Source organism: Vulpes vulpes, chromosome 16, assembly GCF_048418805.1.
Source record: "Vulpes vulpes isolate BD-2025 chromosome 16, VulVul3, whole genome shotgun sequence".
Classification (NCBI taxonomy): Eukaryota; Metazoa; Chordata; class Mammalia; order Carnivora; family Canidae; genus Vulpes; species Vulpes vulpes.
This window is the reverse complement of record NC_132795.1, coordinates 83,323,018-83,343,075: the sequence shown is the minus strand read 5'-3', so window position 1 is coordinate 83,343,075 and position 20,058 is coordinate 83,323,018. Positions and strand designations below refer to the sequence as shown.

Genomic DNA, 20,058 nt, shown 5'->3' with positions numbered 1-20,058 from the left:
AGCGGGTCCGAGGAGCGGCGGCCCCGGCCCCGGCCCCGGCCCCGGCGCGGAGGGGGGACGGCGCGGCGCGGCGGCGGGTGCGGAGGGAGACGTGTGGCGCCGGCGAGCGGGGCCGCTGCCCGTTGGGCGGCCGCGGGGGAGCGCGAGCCGCCGGTGCCGCCCTCGGCTTGCCCCCCGCCCCCGCCCCCGCCCGTGCGCGCCTGCCTTCGCGTGACGCGGTTTCCCCAGGTGGTTCGCCGCCGCGGAAGCGCCCCGTGCAGCTCGCACTGACGTTCACACGCAAAACGGCCTCGTCCGCGTGAGGGCCGTGAGCGGCTCATTCGGAAAAGAGGAGGTGAAGTCTGTGTGTCCTGCGCCGGCCTTAGGGGTGAGGCGTCGGACCTGCCGTCGTATCCAGTTTGGGGTGTGGCGCCAGCCCCTGGCGGGGTCCTCGAGACGTGTCGCGGGCGGCGGGCGGCGGGCGGCGGGCGGCGGGGTCGTGTGCGAGGCGCCCCCGGACCCGCGCCACCGCGCTCGGGGCGCAAACGGGAGCTGCAGCCGGCCCTGGCTCTCCCGGGGTGGATGTCCGGGCCGTGGTCCTCAGCGGCAGAACAGGGTTTCAGAGCACCCAGACACAGAGCATTATTCGGGCTCCTAAGAAACCAGAAGGAAACTGTTAGAAAGAAAAAACTTAGCTTAAAAAATAAAGGTCTTTTCGTGTATTTTCCAAGTTCAAGTTTCACATTGCCCAGGATGGTTGGCTTCCACCTCCTCCGAACCTTCTCGAAAAGTTTCAGACATACAGAAAAATCGATTGATCCAGTATAGTAATGGTTCCTGTGCTCTCCACCTGGATCCGCTCTGACGTTTCGCCAGTTACGTTCCCCCCATCTCTGTACTTTTTAATCTAAAACATTAGAAGTAAGTAGCAGCTGTTACTTTTTAGTGCCAAGTACTTAAAGAATGCCGTTATCACATCTAAGAAAATTAACAAAATGACATCTATTACATATTTAGATTTCATTGTCTCACAGTTGCTTTTTGAGGCTGATATTTTCATTTATTTATTTTTATTTATTTATTTTCTTGAGGCTGATATTTTTAATACTTTTCACCATCCAGGATCCATTTCAGGTTTACACATCACATTTGGTTGTTTGACCTCGTACTCATTTTTAGTCAAGAACGTGGGAAGGATGGGGATCCCTGGGTGGCGCAGCGGTTTGGCGCCTGCCTGTGGCCCAGGGCGCGATCCTGGAGACCCGGGATCGAATCCCACGTCAGGCTCCCGGTGCATGGAGCCTGCTTCTCCCTCTGCCTGTGTCTCTGCCTCTCTCTCTCTCTGTGATGACTATCATAAATCAAAAAAAAAAAAAAAAGAAGAACGTGGGAAGGATTTTATAGGAGATCTTGCATATAGTTGATGCATGTTAACGAGTTGGCTGGCATTAAGGGTGGAGGGGAGTGATTCTGCTATAGTATATTTCTTTTGGCTTCTCCTTCCCTTAAGAATCTCAAAGATATTACCCAGTTCCAATATTTTTTTTTTCAGGTTATTTTCGTTAATCTAGATCCATTAACAGTATTTGTAACTGAGAAAACCCACAATTGGAAAGGGATTCATACTTGTTTTTACTGTTTTTTAAGGTCTTTGGAGGGGTATTCTTGTCTCTGTGTGTGCGCGTGCATATGTTTTTCTTACATAGGAACAATTTTTTCTTGTGTTAGGTGAATATGCTGTAAATTCCCATAAAACGTGGTCTCTTCTTTTTTGTGAAACTTGGATGTAATAGCTTTAGCTGGAAGTTAGCATCTTTCAACAAAGTGTAGCCTAGCATTCATCCTCCACAGTTTGGCCTTTAGCTGCCTCTGTAAGCTCCTTTTCCTCCTGTTCTTTGTTTAGCTAATTAATCCTCCTTCCAAAGTAAAGTAATTTCCCCCTTAGTCACTGTCCCTATTCACCCTTGCTTATTCATTTACATAGTGTTGGTTGTGTTTCTCCTTTGGCCTAGGAATGCTTCTCTGCCCTTTTTCTCATTGTCAGATCCTGTATTGAAGGGCCAGTTCACATCCCTCACTAGCTGAGGTGGTTTCTTCCTTTTTTGACCAGCCATGGCTCTTTATCTCTACTTGTCTTGGAGTGCTTTCTTCCTTCTGTTTTGATTAACATGTATTTATCATTTCTGTGAGGCTGTCCATAAATCTATATCATCTTTATATCTGCCACTTTACTGATCAGCTGTTGGTGCATAGTAAATAACTGTCAACTGCATAATTAGATATTCTGTAACAAATATCTTCACTTTTCTAGTAACGGACCATTTGATCCAATCAGATTAACGGTAGCTAATGTTAGCTTTTAGGCTGACTATAGAATCAACTTCCGCAGTTATAGCTTTATATTTAAATGTGACAATGGATAAATTTAAATTTCTTACAAGAAATGCTGTGTGCTTTTTCTTTTTAAGATTTTATTCATTTATTTGACACAGAGAGGCTGAGAGAGAAAGTACAGGCAAGAGGAGTAGCAGAGGGAGAAGAATCAGGCTCCCTGCCAAGATAGGAACCTGATGTGAGGCTTGATCCCAGGATCCTGGGATCATGAACTGAGTGAGCCAAAGGCAGATGCTTAACTGACTGAGCCACCTGGGCGCCCTGCTTTGTGCTTTCTTTTAATTTCTCCTTTTAAACCTTCATTTTTTTTTAAAGATTTTATTTATTTATTCGTGAGACGGGGGTGGGGGGGCGGGGGGGGAGGGCGCACAGACACAGGCAGAGGGAGAAGCAGGCACCATGCAAGGAGCCTGACATGGGACTCCATCCCGGGACTCCGGGATCAGGCCCTGGGCTGAAGGTGGCGCTAAACCGTTGAGCCACCCAGGCTGCCCTAAACCTTCATTTTCTGTATAGATTATTTAGAATGGGGTTGTAGAAAGTTTTTCACCTGTATTGGACTAGACATGTTGACATTTCCTGAACTACCTCCTTATATCATTAGAAAAACTAAGAAAGACTGGAAGAGGAGTGTTATTAAGAGGCACTGCCCCTTGGGAGATGACCCTTTCCCTGAGAATCCTGAACCTTAGCCTTATACAGTATGATTAACAAGAAGCTGTCTTTGTGAGAATCATTTGCTGAGAACTGTACTGGGGGAACATGAAATGACCTTTGGAGGGAGATGATGAGGAAGAGGCACTAATGCTGTCAAGAAATTTCCAGGCTGGTGTAGGAAAGCTGGACTCGTCTTTTTATGATGCTCTTATTCGTTTCAGTGTATTCAAAATATTCCATCAGTGGGACATTTTCATCAAGGAAAGAAAACATGAATATGTAAGCCTCTTTTGGAAAGGACCAGCAGAAAAACTACAGTTATTACTTATCTTTGTTCTTTTCCTTTGTTCATTCCTTTCCTAGCTTTTTTTGGATTTAGCTTTTCCCTGGAGTGGACTGCAACTTAATTCTTGAGGCTGAGCATTGCTGTTAGTTAAATGGCCATCTGTATGTAAAAGACTACATCTTGGGGATTAACTGGAGGTGTTTAGCTCCTTCATCCACGGAATTCCAGTGGATGCAATTCGGCGGAATATGAACAGGAGCAGAAGACTGCAGGAAATTGCTGCTCGGACATTTCTAGAAGTGGAATGATAGAACACTTAAAACTCTTGGTATCTTTTTTTTTTTTTTTTTTGGTTTGAGATTTTATTTATTTATTCATGAGACACACAGAGCATGAGAGAGAGAGAGGCAGAGACACAGGCAGAGGGAGAAGCAGGCTCCATGCAGGGAGCCAGATGTGGGATTCGATTCCGGGTCTCCAGGATCAGGCCCTGGGTTGAAGGCAGCATAAACCGCTGAGCCACCGGGGCTGCCCTCTTGATATCTTTAATAACATTCCAAGGAATCCCAGTTCCCCAGAGACATTTCTGGTTTAGACTCCAGCGGAGGCTGTGGCATGACAGGTCGCTTTTTCCACCTTAGGCTTTTCCTTAGCAGTCCTGTGACAGATGCAAGATAGGCCTGCTTCGATCTGCTAATCTTTAGGAGTACAGTGTTGTTTTATTGTCTATAGTGTTTTCTTTCTGCCTTGTTTTGTAGACTGGTCAAAAGAATGGATTTTACAGAGGCTTACTCTGACACATGCTCCACGGTTGGACTTGCTGCCAGGGAAGGCAATGTTAAAGTCTTAAGAAAACTGCTCAAAAAGGGACGTAGCGTTGATGTTGCTGATAACAGGGGATGGATGCCAATTCATGAAGCAGCTTATCACAACTCTGTAGAATGTTTACGGATGTTAATTCATGCAGGTAAAGTAAATTCAGGGTATGGGAGGCTGGGCCTACAAGCTGGATCAATAAAACATAAAAAAATAATCATGTAGGATTTATTAACAGTAGTATTTGTATTCCTTTTCTCTGACCATAAAAGAACTGTCTATGCGTTATTAAGAATGGTAAGATTGCTTGCCTTCAGTTATATAAGTTTGTGTACCAGATGGACATCTATAAATGTTGTCCTTTATGTGTAACTTGCTGTGCCTGGCCCATTTTTATGGTCTGAGTGAGCTCTTTTAATTAAGCATTTGGTAGTTACTGGTCATGTTTATTCTTTTTTCCTTTTCCAAACAAAAGGAACAGTGTTCTTGGAATTGTGGGTATTCATGCTTTGTTTGAATTAGTCTTTTTTTTTTTTTTTTCCCATTTGAGGTCATGGTAGAGAACAGGATAGACTAGGTCCCTGCCTTTATGGTGCTTATATTCCTGTCGGGGGAGACAGACAATACCTAAACATTAAACGAGATAATTTCAGATTGTAAAAGTGTTGTGGAGGGAGTAAAAGGGTAATGGGACAGAGAGTAGCCATGTGCATCTCTTTCCAACTCTGTGTTCAGTTGACTTTGTGCTTATAACCTGAGATCAGTCAAGTGAGAATATTTACATTGCAGAAATCAACCAGTGCTGTAAACCAAAGCTATAAATTTGGGCTCCCCCCCCCCCCTTTCTGAGAGCCAGTAGTATATTTGTGAGCTCACTATTGAGAGAAGGACTCAGTAAAAGAGACTAAATGAGAGATTCTGAGGTTGAGGGGATAATGGTGTTTGAGCACTGCTTTGTAATAGTCATTGTATTAGATCCTTGATTTACATTATTTAACACGTACCAAATTGCTCTTGAGGTATTGTTATCCTCATTTATTGGTGAGAAGCTTACCAAGTGTCAGAGAAGCGGATTTGTCCAAAGATTATAAGATTATATAATAAACTAGAACCCATTTCTCTGATTCTGAAGCCCACTTTTTTTTCCACTATGTCATCCTTCCAGCATTTAATCAAAGTAAACATTTTTAGCATTTAGTTTATTTAAACTGAGGTTGAATGCAACACTGTTGTAATGCTCAGTGAACCATTCACTTTTCATTGATCATGGGAATTCCGATTCCTCTTCCCCTGTGTACTTGTAATCACAGGTAGAGCTACTCAGAATTTAGACTTCTGGTGCCATAGTTCATCAGAACTAACTCATGGCTTCATGGATGGGAAAGGAAATAATCCTTCTGTTTTTATGGCATAGATTTTTATTTGCTTTGTTTTAAGGGATGAGAGATGGCAAGGCTAAATTCCCCAAATCATAATACAGGAAGTTGGTTATGACTGATAGGCAGATGTTCTACTAGAGTCCGTTATAGTTGACTATTCAGAGATACTAGAAAAATAGACTTTATGCCTCAAATTTTAAAAACTTTGATAGTGTTTTCAGACTTTGTTTGAAGTTAGTTCTATAGCTTTGAGTTCCCGGTCTATCTCTACTGATAAAGGAATGAATTTAAATATTCTTTTCTAGTCAAAAAGGTCATTCCCAATATACTGTTATTTCTTCCCATGTCAGAACAATATTGTTTATGTTACAGTTTTTTTTCCCTATAGCTGCAGAATAAACTTAGGCATGCTTTTGACTAAATATGTTTGAATTGGCTATTCAAGTCATCTGTGTTTTCTGTTAGAAATTTTAAGTATCACCTTTATTTTTAATGACTAGACTTTTTTAGGCTTGATGTTTTTGGAGAACAAAATAGCCACACATAGTTAATAACTATGTATGTATATGTATATGTATCAACGATGATACAAATGGTCAACTACAATTGATACAAATGGTCAACTACAATTTTCTCTCTGTATTTTTATTAGAGCTCACTGTTAGGAAATAAATTGGAATAAATAATAAATAAACTTATAAAACTGGAATAAATAAACTGAAATAAATCTGGTTTACATGTAGTGTGTACACAAGGATTAGGAAGTAGGGTGTGCAGAGACTAGGAAGCAGCTATATGTCTTGTTTTAGGAGGTGGTAACATTTTTGATTTTAGTCTTCCATGAGTTTGGTTGTTCTCTATAGTTGGAGCTAATGTCCAAAATTCTGTTAGATCTGATTATTTGATTCATTAACTAGAAAAAGACTAGAATGAGGCAGAAAGGCTACCTTAGCCTATTGGTTACTTTAAAAAATGTTTTATATGTTCTTCTGGCCCATCTCCCCTTTTGTAAATTAACTAAAGTCCATACTTTATTCAGATCCCCTGCCTTTTAAAAACAGTTTAAACTTACTTGGATGATTCAAGTTCAGGAACATTGACCAGTGAGGAATGGTAGCTATTTTGTAAAAGGTCTAGCTAGCATACAGCTACACGTGAGGATATATTTTAAAATGATAATGAAGTACAAAAATTTTTAGTCTGGAGAACTGAAGTGAGATCTCTTTTGCTTATTGGTGACAGTGTCATCTTTATATCTGTACCAGTCAACTCACAATTATGGGTTAATCTTAAAAGTTTCCAAAGCAAGTTCGACATTTCTGTTACTTGTTATACCTGTATAACATCCCTTACTACTTATTATATCTGTATTTTATTTAGTTCATAATTCTCTTGTCCTTTATAGCTCTGCTAGTATACATAAAAGTGTCTCTTATTACATAATTTCTATTTCCTTGAATTTCATTTAGTATTAGTGAACTGCCAGAGATTCTTAAAACATGCCTTTTATTAGTGTACTAAAGTTACGAAAGTGCTCAGTCCTACATAAAACGATTGGAAACATCTTAGATATTTAAAAAGAATTTGCTTTACCTTCTCTTCAGTTTATACCCAGAATCTAGCCCAACAATCATACATGGTTTTCTCATTCAAGTTGGAGAAGAGCATGCAACTGTGGTATGGGTTACTTAAAAATTTAATATGCATGTATATGTTTTTTGCTTTAACTTTCTATTTAAAGTATTAATATAAATAACAAATTTGCTTGTCTTCTTTCCTGTATTGGAAGTTTATATAATAGGTACGGAGATTTTAAGCATCTTTTCATTTTAGAAGACAATAGTGCTCTTCAGTGAAAATCAAGTTGGCTAATTTTTATAGAATGGTGTATTATAAAAATAAGTTTCAGTAAATAATCTTGTATATAAATACATCTGCAGCAAAACCATAGGCTAGGTTTGTATTCACTGACTTACAGAGAGTTGCATTAGGGCAAGGAAGCGTAGTCTATATATACTGAGTTATAATAGCAAGGGGTGGCATCACTGTCTACATTTCCTATTTCCCATTCAGTTTGAAATTATCTATCAATTTCTGCCAAAGGAGTCCATTTACTTCTAATTGGCTCCGTTTATTTCCTTCTGTACAGATTTTGAAATTTTTAATTTCTTTTTCCGTTGATTGCCATAATATGATTTCTCATCTGATAACCTGTTTATGTAGTGATTTAGTTAAGTTCTTATATTAAATAATGTGTTCTTGGAATAACCCAGTTAGGTCATGAGGTATCCCTATGTATTTTGGAACTAGTTGTTAATATTTATTTGAGTTGCTAATATTTTAAGATGGCATTTGTGTTTATGACTGAGATGATCTCTAAAAATTTGCTGACACTATCTTTAGGCATTTAGATCATGTTTAAGATAGCTTTGGAATAAATTATGTATGCCAGCTAAAAAGAAAAATGGCATTAATCATGCCATTCAGTATTAAACCACTTACTAATTAAAGGTCATTTAAAATTTTGTAGTTAATTGTAGCATATCACCAACAAATATTTTTATTTGGCAAATATATGAACTAACTCATAGTACTTTTTTAAAGTTCGTGTTCAGAAAATATGCTGTCATTACTGGGCATGATAACAGATGCTGCAGATCATTTGGTAAATAGGCAGTGTAACATAGGATTAAGAGTTGTGTTCAGAGGGACCTGGGTTCTGCTGACCCCACTAAATTAGTGTGGTCTTGGACAGGTCTTTTAATCTCTTGGTGCTTCATTTTCTTCATCTGTAAGATTAGAAATATTCCAACATTTCAGGGGCGCCTGGGTGGCTGTTGGTTAAGCTTCTGCCTTCAGCTCAGGTCATGATCCCAGGGTCCTGGGATCATGCCCCGAGTTGGGATACCTGCTCATCCAGGAGTCAGCTTTTCCTTCATCACTGCCCCCTCTCCCCTCCGCCCCTTGGCCCTGGCCTTTGCATCTGTTCTCTCTCTCTCAACTAAATAAATAGAATCTTTAAAATCTGAAAGTGCAGCCAAGGAAGAACTTGCAAGTTGTCATAAAGGAACTGAAGTGCCCATTATGGGTTTGTCCATTATGAAGTCTTTAATGCCTTTACATTTAAAATTTCAATAATTAGGGCAGCCCAGGTTGCTCAGTGGTTTAGTGCTGCCTTCAGTCCAATGTGTGATCCTGGAGACCCTGGACCGAGTCCCACGTTGGGCTCCCTGCATGGGGCCTGCTTCTCCCTCTGCCTGTGTCTTTGCCTCTCTCTCTCTCTCTCTCTCTCTCTCTGTGTGTGTGTCTCTCATGAATAAATAAATAAAATTAAAAATTTTTTTCAATAATTAGAATAGAAGCAGAAACTGCTTTGCCTTCCAGTGAAAAGCAAGTAGAAGTGAAGGCATTAAAAATAGTGTTATGAGCCATTTTCCTAAGAATTTATAAGGAAAGGAAGAGAGTGAGAGGGTGGTGGTTGATAGTCTAGTTCAAGATAGGTAAGGTCCCTTTGGTCCCTACGTATCAGTTAAGAAGGGCAGTTTATTATTGGAATTTCCAAAACCAATTTATATTGGGTCCTGACAGCTTTCTTAAAATGATGTTTTGGAGGGCACCTGGGTGGCACAGTCAGTTAAGCATCAGACTCTTGGTTTCGGCTAGGGTCTTGATCCTAGGGTTGTAGATTGAGCCCTAAGTTGGATTCTGTGCTCAATGTTGAGTCTTCTTGAGACTCTCTCTCCCTGTCTTTCTGCCCCTCACCCATGTGTGCCCACTTATTCTCTCTCTCAAATAAATAGAACTTAAAAAAATAATGTTCTGGAGACTTTCCCAAATTTGCGACAATTGTGACAGTATAAAATGCTGTAATTCTGTTGAACTCCTTTAAGGGTTTAGGCCAGCTGTTTTATCTTGGTTTTACTGTTAAGAAACCTATGCTTCAGAGAGTTTGAGTAATTTACCCAAAGGGTAATCCAAAGTAGATTTGGTGGAGCCAGGATTACAGCCCAAATCTTCTAACTCTAAATCTACTGTGTTTGTTAAACCAGGTTACTTTCCTGATCCAGTGGTTTTAGAGTTAGCTATTTAAATGTATTTTTTTTTTTGATAGGTAAAATCTTTTAAGATCTCAATTTATTTTATTATTATTATTTCTTTTTAAAAAAGGACTTTATTCATCAGAGAGAGACAGAGAGAGAGGCAGAGTCACAGGCAGAGGGAGAATCAGGCTCCATGTAGGGAGCCCGACGCGGGACTCAATCCCGGGTCTCCAGGATCATGCCCTGGGCCGAAGGCGGCGCTAAACCGCTGAGCCACCAGGGCTGCCCTAAGATCTCAATTTAGTAGTTGACTGACTTCACTATTTTCTTATCCTGAGTGAGAAGTGCCTTTTCTTTATTTCATAGATAATTGCACAGGTGTTTTTTGGTTTTTTTTGTTTTTTTCTTTCCTAACATAGGTGTGTACACAAATTGCTAAGGGTGGCCCTCACTCAGGTGGGAATTAAGCTCCCTTCCTTTTTGTTTTTTTTCTCCCTTCCTTGAGTGGGGAGTATCTACATAAATTATTTGGAATTTTTTTGGTATTTAGAGTATCTCCTCTCTTTATTTATTCAATCATTTATATTTTCTAGGACTCCTATGTATTAATTTTATATATTGAGTTATAATCCAAATGATGTTATTTATTTTGTTGCTCAGTTCTAGTTTTTGTCATTGAGTACCTTTCCAGATTGGCTCTTGTGTTTCCTTGACAGGACCTTATATTTTTAAGCTTTTATTTATTTGAGAGAAAGAGTGCACGAGAGAGAGAGAGAGAGAGAGAGAGAGAGAAGGAGCCAGGGGAGGGGCAGGAGAGGGAAAAGGAGATTCTCCACTGAGCAGGGAACCTAGCATAGGGCTCGATCCTGGGACTTCAAGATCATGACCTGAGCTGAAGGCAGATGCTTAACCAACTGAGCCACCCAGGTCCCCCCACCCCTACCCCCCCGTTTTGTTTTTTAAGCACCTTTTTTTACTTGCTGGACCTGGAAGATGCTCCAGGCTCATTTTGTATATTCTGTGTGACAACTGTAGAATCAGCTATTTTCTTAGGAGCCCTGGTTCCTTTTGTTGGAGAATGGTACTCAAAACCAAGATCTGGGCACTGAGTGTGCTCCTGGCTCCTGGCATGTCTTTACTTTTAAGCCCCTTTAGCAGAGTTAGGAAATATATTAACCCATGTATATACACATACTTATAAGTATTTCTGTATCCATCTGTATCTGTATTATAGCTAAACACAAGTTCATAAACTGATGTCTGGATTCTAATCCAGTACCATGTGGTTCATTCTAGCCTTCTTCCTTTACTTCTTTGTAACCTCTCTTCCCAAAGGTGAGACCATCACTGTCAACCATACATTCATTTGTTCGATCTTACTGTACATATATAGTGGTTTCAGAATTGTTAATCTTTTTTCCTATGCAAAACAACTTTAGTGACTAGCCTGCAGTGTACTTGTACACATTTTGTCTTTAGCCTTACTATTTCTAGTCATGATGAAACCATCTTCTAAAGTGTCATCCATTTGTAATCCAGTTAAATGGTTTTGTCACAGTCCCCATTCTATCCTGAGATTTCCCCCACTGCCTCTGCGCCTGGTGGGGTTTTTTTGTTTTTTTGTGTTGTTTTGTTTTTTGTTTTTGTTTTTTTAATTGCATACATTAGGTAAGGTTCTCTCTTTTTTTTGTTTTTTTTTTGTTATTTTTTATTTTTTTAAGATTTTATTCATTTATTCAGGAGAGAGACAGAGAGGCAGGGACATAGGCAGAGGGAGAAGCAGGATTTAATCCCAGGACCCCAGGATCCTGACCTGAGCCAAAGGCAGACATTGAACTACTGAGCCACCCAGGTGCCCCTCTCTTTGTTTTATATAGTCTTTTAAAAGGCTAGGATTAAGCTTTATCTCTTTTTTTTTTTTCTTTCTCAGTGAATGAGAACATACTTTTTTGCCAAAGGAAATTTCCTTAGTGTCCTACCCTACATTGGCCTAGGTCATCATCTCTTCATTGTTTCTTTTTACTTCTGCTGGCTCCAGTCCCTCAGGGGCACCCTCCTCTCTCCCTTTGTGTCAGTGCCACATTGTTTTACTTATTCTAACTTTAAGACTCGGTTTAGTATACAGAATAAGTCTAGTCTTGTCTCAGTACTTTATTTTTCTAACTTCTTTGCTATTCTTTTCTGCCCTCCCCTATCCCTATCAACTTCAGTCACTTTAACCAAGTATAAAAGCAACCAGCTGAACAACAGCCTGCTCTTTGGGCATTTTGATTAGAATGGAAAAAATGGGCATCTTTATAATATTGAGATTTCCCATTTGGAGCTGTATGTATATCTATATATATCTATGTATTTCTAGTTTTTATCTTAACCTTATAGTTTTGTGGATATCTGAATAAAGGTCAGTTTCTGACTAATCTGGGAAATACTGTTTTTTTGATATGAGCTCTATTTTTTAAATTTTATTTTTTTAAAGATTTTATTTATTTGAGAGCAAGAGAGGAGAGAGAGAGAAAGAGAGAGAGAGAGAAAGAGAATAAGCAGTGGGGAGGGGGAGAGAGAGAGAGAGAGAGAAGCAGACTCCCTTCTGAGCAAGAAGGCTACTGCAACAAGGGGCTCTGTTGGAGGTCCTGGAGATCATGACCTGAGCGGAAAGGCAGATCCTCAACCTACTAAGCCACCCATGTGCCCCCGTGATATGAACTTTAAAAATATAACTGCTCTATCTTGCTGTTTAGTTGTGCATCTGTAAAGTTTGAGGATTTTTACAAAAAGTATTAATGCTTACAAGCTGATATTTGAATATTATTATATCTTTGCCCATTTCATCAGTGGGTTACATTTATAAGAATTACTTAAAACAGATGATTATTTTATTCAAGGACATTAAGCCTAGTTTTTCAAGAAAACATTATTTAAAGTCTTAAAATTTTTTTTGTAGCCTCAAAATGCCTTCACTGTCCACCCTATAGCCCATTCTTTTATTGTGGGGTAAGACTTTTACTGTTTTGGAAGCAAAAGTAAGAAAATCACTTTTCACAGTGACTTTTTGTAGCCTCAAAGTGACTTCAATATTATATTTTGCTGTGGAGTTACAAAAATTTTAATGTAGACATTACTTATGTAATTTTAATTTTATCAGAATCTTGAGATTTTTATAACAAACCCTAGAAACCTTAAAGTAAATTAATTCTTAGAAGTTGTATGCCACTCTTTGATTTCTTTGGGGTGCATTTTATTACATTTTATTATTTTAGAAACGTAGTCTTTATTAGCTATTAGACTGTAGTCTTAGGTTAGAAAAGGAGTATTTTAAACTACCATGATATTATTAATTGAATACAAGGAAGTGCAATGCTCATTTGAGATTTGAGACCCATTTCTCATGGAAACTTAGAAATTAAAAAAAGGGATCCCTGGGTGGCGCAGTGGTTTGGCGCTTGCCTTTGGCCCAGGGCGCGATCCTGGAGACCCGGGATCGAATCCCACATCAGGCTCCCAGTGCATGGAGCCTGCTTCTCCCTCTGCCTATGTCTCTGCCCCTCTCTCTCTCTCTCTCTCTCTCTCTCTCTGTGACTATCATAAATAAATAAAAATTAAAAAAAAAAAGAAATTAAAAAAAATCAAATTTATTAATAGTTTGCTTAAGCACAATTTTGGTGCTGTATCCTCTTCAGATCTTGCTTTTGGGTTACCTTTCAAATCCTGCCACTCCCTTTCCCCCCTACCCACTGGAAATTAGGGAATAGAAAATGAGTTTGTGGGCAGAATTTGTGCGTTAAGAATACCAGAGAGCTTTTCACACTGTGACACCTATAGAACTGTTTCTTGATTTTCTAGTCTGAGTTTTAAACTCAGACCTCCCATTTAAAATCATATTTTTAATATTTCTTCAAATTCTTGGAATCTTTCCTTTTTAAGCACAAGAAACAGCAGTGGTATTTTCCAGTTGACATTTCGTTTTTGTTTTTGTTTTTACAGTAGATTCATCTGAAAATTACATTAAGACAAAGACTTTTGAGGGCTTCTGTGCATTACATCTTGCTGCAAGTCAAGGACATTGGAAGATTGTACAGATTCTTTTAGAAGCTGGGGCAGATCCTAATGCAACTACTTTAGAGGAAACCACACCACTGTTTTTAGGTAAAGTATTTTGTTTGTAGTACAGATGCAGTTTTTTATTTTTAATTTTTTTCTTAAGGAAACTAAACTTAATTTCCTCTCCAGCTGCTCTACTTACAGTATGTTCTATGGCAAACATACTGCCACTTCTTGGATTCTAAAACCGAAAAGGTGTCTTTAAAGGTTTCCCTATTGTTTTCCACCCTTGAGTGATAGCATCTGGGATATCTTTAAACATTTAAAGTTGTGAAATCCATTCTGAATTGTCATTGTTGTTCTCAGTATTGTTCTGAAGACTTTGCATAGCTTCAATTGTAGCAATAGTACAAGGTTACCTGTGAATGTTTTGTTTGCTTTTTCTTTGTGTTAAGAAATTGAGGTTTTTATGGAAGAAATCACCAGTTAATCCTTTAATGCCAATTAATTTGTTGCCTCTATAGATCACTATTTAGACTTCTTCAGCTATAGACTATTTTTAATTCCTTAAGGACAAAGGATAAATTCTAACAGACACACTCCTACTACCTGTCTTTTTTTCTTCCCTCCCTCCCTCCGATCCTGTTTTTCCTTTCTTTGAACCTGTTTGTCTTTAGGGACAGTGTGGCCCATAAAGCTTAGTGGAACATGAGAAAATTAAGAGACTAAAACATTTGTGTAGGATCAGTGTATCTGGACTACGCTTTTGGTCCTACGATCTATAATTTGTATGTACATTTATTTGCCATATGCTTTGGTTTCCTCACATGTGAAATGAGAGTAATAGTACCTACACAGTAATAGTACCTACACAGTTTTTATTGGACTGAGAATAAAATGAGGTGCCTGTGAAAGTACTTTATTTCTTTTCAGCATAATGTATACCTTAAATTTATAAATAGTAAAATTCATTCTTTTTAATATATAGCTCAATGAGTTTTGATGTATGCATAAAATTGTGTAATGACAGTAATAGTCAAGACAAAGGACAGCCCCATCAGTCTCCCCCCCCAAATTCCATCATACTGCCTATTTTTATTTCATGGTGCCTATTTTTATTGTCGTTGTTAAAGATTTTATTTATTCATTCATGAGAGACATAGAGGCAGAGACATAGGCAGAGAGAGAAGTAGGCTCCATGCAGGGAGCCCAATGTGGGACTCTAGGATCAGGCCCTGGGTAGATGCTCTAGTGCTGAGCGACCCAGGCGTCCCAGTGCTGCCTATTTTTAATAAACCCACCCACCAACTTTACCCTTAACAACCACTGATCTATTTTCTCCCCCCCCCTTTTTTTTTGCTTTTTTTGCAGAATATCATAAACATATATGGAATAATACAACGTGTAACTTTTGAGACTGATTTCTTTCACTTAGCATAATGCTTTAGGGATTCATACATGTTGTTGCATTATTAATAATTCATTCCTTTTTATTGCTAAGTAGGATTCCTTTATATAAACGTATCGCAGTTTATCCATTTACCAATTGATAGACATTTGAGTTGTTTTCAGTATTTGGTGATTATGAATAAATTGATGCAAATATTTGCATGCAGGTTTTGTTTGAATGTAAGTTTTAATTTTTCTTGGATTAATACCTAGGATTGTTGGGTTATGTGGTAAGTGTATGTTTAACTCTGGAAAACAATTCAGAAGTTTCTTACAAAGTGACTATACAGCTTGTATTCCCTCCCTCCAGTAATGTTTGATAGCTTCATTTGCCCCAAATGCTTACCAACAGAATTGAAAATTCTTTTTTGCTCTTAGTGGCATCTCCTGTGCTTTTAATTTGCACTTTTACTTGCTGGTAATGATCTAGAACATCTTTTCATGTGATTATTTGCCATCTTTCCTTTTCCTCACCAATTACTTTTGTGTTTAGATATTTTGTTTTGAAATAATTTCAGACTTTTGAAAATGTTTTCACAGTACAAAGGATTCATATACTTTTGACCCAAATCTTGTTCTTTTGCTGTGTTCAGTTTGTGATTTTTTTTTCTTTCTCTGTATTTATCCATAGATTTTTTTTTTCTGAACCCTTTGAGATTAAATTGTAGACCTAATGAATGCTTCTTTACCTATAAATACTGCAGTATGTGCTTCCTAAAAACAGTGAAATTGTCTTATATAACTGCCATCTGATGATGATGATGATGAAAATCAGAAAGTTAACATTGATATAGGTTAGTTATTTAATCTACAGTACTTACTCAGTTTTGCCAGTTGTTCCACCAATGTCCTTTATAAAAACAACAACATATTTTGTTAGTTCAGGATCCAGTCCAAGATCGCTTGTTAAATTTAGCTGTATGTCTCTTTAGCCTCCTGTAATTAGGAACAGATTTTTACTCCTTATCTCTTATGATTTTAACATGTTTCAAATTTTAACAATTTTGAAAAGTTCAGGTCATTTATCTTGTAGAATGTTTTTCGGCTTGGGCTTGTCTGATGTTTTTTCTTGATAAAGTTCTGGTTATGCATTTCTGGCAGGAATATCAAAGAAATGAAATGGTATCTTAGTACATCTTATCGGGAAGAATATGACCCATTACTGGGTCTGCCATGTGCAGTCATCAGTACTGATGATGTTAATTTACAAAAGTATTTTGAATATATAAAACGTGTAATTATGAGGATGTTTCATGGAAGCTTTGCTATAGTATGGTTTGTGTTTCCTAGAGGGGAGATTTCTTTTTTATATAAGGTTTTTTTTTTTTTTTTTTTCACACGCACATTTAACCTACTTTGGATATTGTGTACACAAACACATAGTAAGCTTTCATTGTGGCCTAGCCATGTGCAGTCTCTATTTGACTTGTTGTCTTTAAGAAATCTACCATATAGAAGAGTGAACAGAATTACTTAAGTCTTATAAAAGAGATGGAAATAAAGTATTCAAGATATTAAAAGAAGGCAATATAAGTCACCTTGGGATAATAGAGGAAGACGTGCATGGTGACTGTATTAATAGTAACTACAACATTTACTGAGTACAGTGTATTCGAACCCCCCTGTCAGGTGTTTTATACCTGAATTAGCTAATTTAATTTCCATTATGATTCTATGAGATATGTACTATTATTATTTATACTTTTATAGGTGAAGAAGATATATAAAAACACTGTATTTAGGATCAGAAGAGCTATATTTGAGTCTTGACCCTGCCATTAGCTGCATATTGACTAGAAGAGCATTTTTTGATTTGATGAGCTATTAATAGAATTAATAGATGTTTGTTGAGAAAAGGGTTCCTGATCAATCTGTGTTTGATAAATACTGTGCACTGTATTCCCCAATGTAGAAAAAACAAAAAATATTAGCTCTGTAGCTTAATGTGTCCATTCAGAGAGGTATCTGAGGTATCTTCTATACTGTTACCCCATTTTCGTATCTTCATAGCTCTTCTCACTGACTGCATTTTATTTATTTGCTTTTTTGTTAATCGACTGTCCTCTCCATGAGAGCAGGCATTTTACTTATCTTGTTCCCTGTTGTAATTTGCAAACCCAGATAAGTGCATGGTATATGGTGGCATTTAATAATTTTTTTGATGAATGAAAGTCTTTCTCAGACTTGTTATAAAACATTTGTTTTAACTTTAACTCGGCATTTTGGAATGTATTTGACCATAATATTCTTTTTTCTTTGTGGAACACTTAGGAAAATCTCAGAGAACACTGACATTCCATGGAACAATTTGAGAAATGCTAGTTTGCTGGTTAACAGTTTAAAAATTTTATAGTCCTGTTTATGAAATTCAGTATTATATGTAAACATGTGGAAAAAATTAGAGATGCAGAGTTTTAGTGATTTCTATTTTAGGATATAGTTAACTTCTAATTTTTTATGTTAATGAAAGAACAGTTGCTAAGATAATTCAAACCAGTGAATAACTTTAAATCACTTATTTTTAGTAACGGGATTTATTTCGTTTCTTTGGCAGCATACTGACTATCCTAATTATGTTTTATATTGGCTAATACAAAAAATTATTTTACTCAAGCAAGGAGGTTAACTTCAAGGAGATGTAGTACATGTAGGACTTTTAGGTGTTCAAGTAGAGCATCAATTCTGCTAGGTCCTTATTTGGAAGTAGAGTATTTCTTTAAAAAGGAAAAAATATACTTTTAGTTTTTGCGGGAACATAGGGTCAAGGGATGGACATATGATTCTTCAGTTAGGTGATGTGCACACAGTGTTTGCTTGCCTGTAAATAATATGACAAACTTCAGCAATCTGCTTTGCTTTTCTTTATCCATCTACTTCTCTTAAATAACCATAGTGATCCACGTTTCAGTCTATAATGGAAGGGCTTCTTTTACTAAAATAAAATCTAGGACACTTAAGGTTTGCAACAAACTATAGATGGTAATGTCTTGATAAGAAGAGTGGCTGGATCAGCTGAACTTAAAGTCAGAAAGGGGAACTGCCTGTCTGATGCAGCTTCCTTCTTGGTGTAAGAGTTCTCTTCCAAAACTGGTCTTTGCTAAAACTTTGAAGTATTGTAGTATGTTTTCCTCTCCCCACAGGGAAGCTGTATTTCCATACAAGTTACTGTAGTACCTGTCTTGTTGGCCTAGCTACCACCTAGACTGTTGCTGGAGGCTATAAATATAAACCTGGAGGATTAAGGGGTAGAAAATGAATATAGAACTATGGAGATTTGGTAGGTAACTTGGAAAAGTCATTGACATTGGTGTTTGAATATGATTGAACTGAAGGCTATATGCAGAGAGAAACTATGCTCCCCCACCATTTATAATGGGGACATATTTTCTACACAGAACTCGTCAAGATGTTTATTTTTAAGAATTTTTAAGTAGGATGCATACCCCTCAACATGGAGCCCAGTGCAGGGCATGATCTCACAACACTGAGATCAAGACCTGAACTGAGAACAAGAGTCAGCGGTTGAGTGTCTGCCTTTGGCTCCGGTTGTGATCCTGGGGTCTAGGTATTGAGTCCCACATCGGGCTCCCTAAGGGGAGCCTGCTTCTCCCTCTGCCTGTGTCTCTGCCTCTCTCTGTCTCTCATGAGTAAATAAATCTATAAAAAAAAAAAAAAAAGTCACATGCTTAACTGCCTGAACCACCCATGTGCCCCTCATGAAGATTTTTATAAAAATGAGTTAGAGGGGATCCCTGGGTGGCTCAGCAGTTTGGCGCCTGCCTTCGGCCCAGGGTGTGATACTGGAGTCCCAGGATCGAGTTCCACGTCAGGCTCCGAGCATGGAGCTTCTCACTCTGCCTGTCTCTGCCTCTCTTTATCTCTCTCTCTCTCTCTCGAATAAATAAATAAAATCTTTTAAAAAAATGAGTTAGAAAGGAAACTTTTCAGTTTGTTGGCAGTAAGAATGAAAATAAGAAAACACCGCAAGAAAGAGGAAATTCAGAAAACAACTTCTCTTTCCATGTGAAAATTGTCCTTGAACATCTTTTTGCTAACATGTAGTTTGAAGTTTATACTTTAACAAAGGGTCTGCCCCCTTGTTTCTTTTCTTTACCCTTGCCTTTTCTCCCTACTTCTTGCCTCGTAATTGCATACATAGTAAATATTCTAAGGGATAGATTTGTCAAACTGCTTTAGAGATAAGAATATTCTTATTTATAAATATAGTAGATTATGAGTGGAAACCCAGCTAATTTTATAGGACTTAAGTTTTCTTTTTATTTTGCTGTATATAAAACAACACTGATTGTTGGAGGCTTGAATCCAGCCCTATGTGACTTCATAGGACAATTTTTATGGGAACCGCACAGTGTGCAGTTCTGGCTTTTGATTGATTTTTTCCATTTTTTTTTATTCTTCTGTATCTCTGCTTATTCTGTGTAACCTTCAATGTTAAACATAGCAAGAATGCTTAATAAGAACAAAGTGTTTTATAAAGTATTATGTGAGGCTGCGTATTTCAATATTTAACTGTGAAATGTGTCATACTTGAGCTCATATGGCATATCCTTTAACTCTGACTCCACTGATATATTCCAGCATTTACCAAATCACAGCATATTGTGCTTTTCACTAGTATTTTCATGAATCAGTGATTGTTGATAGGGCCAATTTTTGAGTGCTAGCAATTTTGAGGCTTCAAAACCATATATTTAAAATATATTAATTAAACTTTATCTTTGGAGTTGTTTTTAGATTTTTCAACAGAGATTAATTATCATGTTTAAGGATTGTAATGTGAGCATTTTTACTTGAGGACATAGTATTGAAAATTGAGTTTGAGTTTTCCCAGATCAAAAATACTGTATTCACCAAAAAGGTATATTTTAAAAATGTTAATTTTCATGTTTTTTTTTTAAGACTTATTTATTTTGGAGAGGGAGATTGTGTGGGTGTACACTGAGGGAGAGTTAGAGAGAGAGTATCTTTAAGCAGACACCCTGCTGAGTATGGAATCTGA

At 37.9% G+C, this 20,058-nt stretch overlaps 1 protein-coding gene across 5 annotated transcripts in view; it reads left to right on the top strand.

Moving 5' to 3' along the window:
- Nucleotides 1–20,058, top strand: part of ASB3 (ankyrin repeat and SOCS box containing 3) — an 80,209-nt gene that overhangs the window by 183 nt on the left and 59,968 nt on the right. The window contains exons 1-4 of one of the 5 annotated variants that reach the window (XM_025992641.2): nt 102–367; nt 3,394–3,644; nt 4,075–4,283; nt 13,533–13,694. In XM_025992641.2, the coding sequence (XP_025848426.2) occupies nt 4,088–4,283; nt 13,533–13,694 (358 nt within the window). In that variant the 5' untranslated portion in view covers nt 102–367; nt 3,394–3,644; nt 4,075–4,087. Of the gene's footprint in view, nt 1–101; nt 368–3,393; nt 3,645–4,074; nt 4,284–13,532; nt 13,695–20,058 lie in introns of those variants that run through there. The other 4 variants (XM_025992643.2, XM_072741269.1, XM_025992640.2 and 1 more) reach the window with 4 other exon arrangements.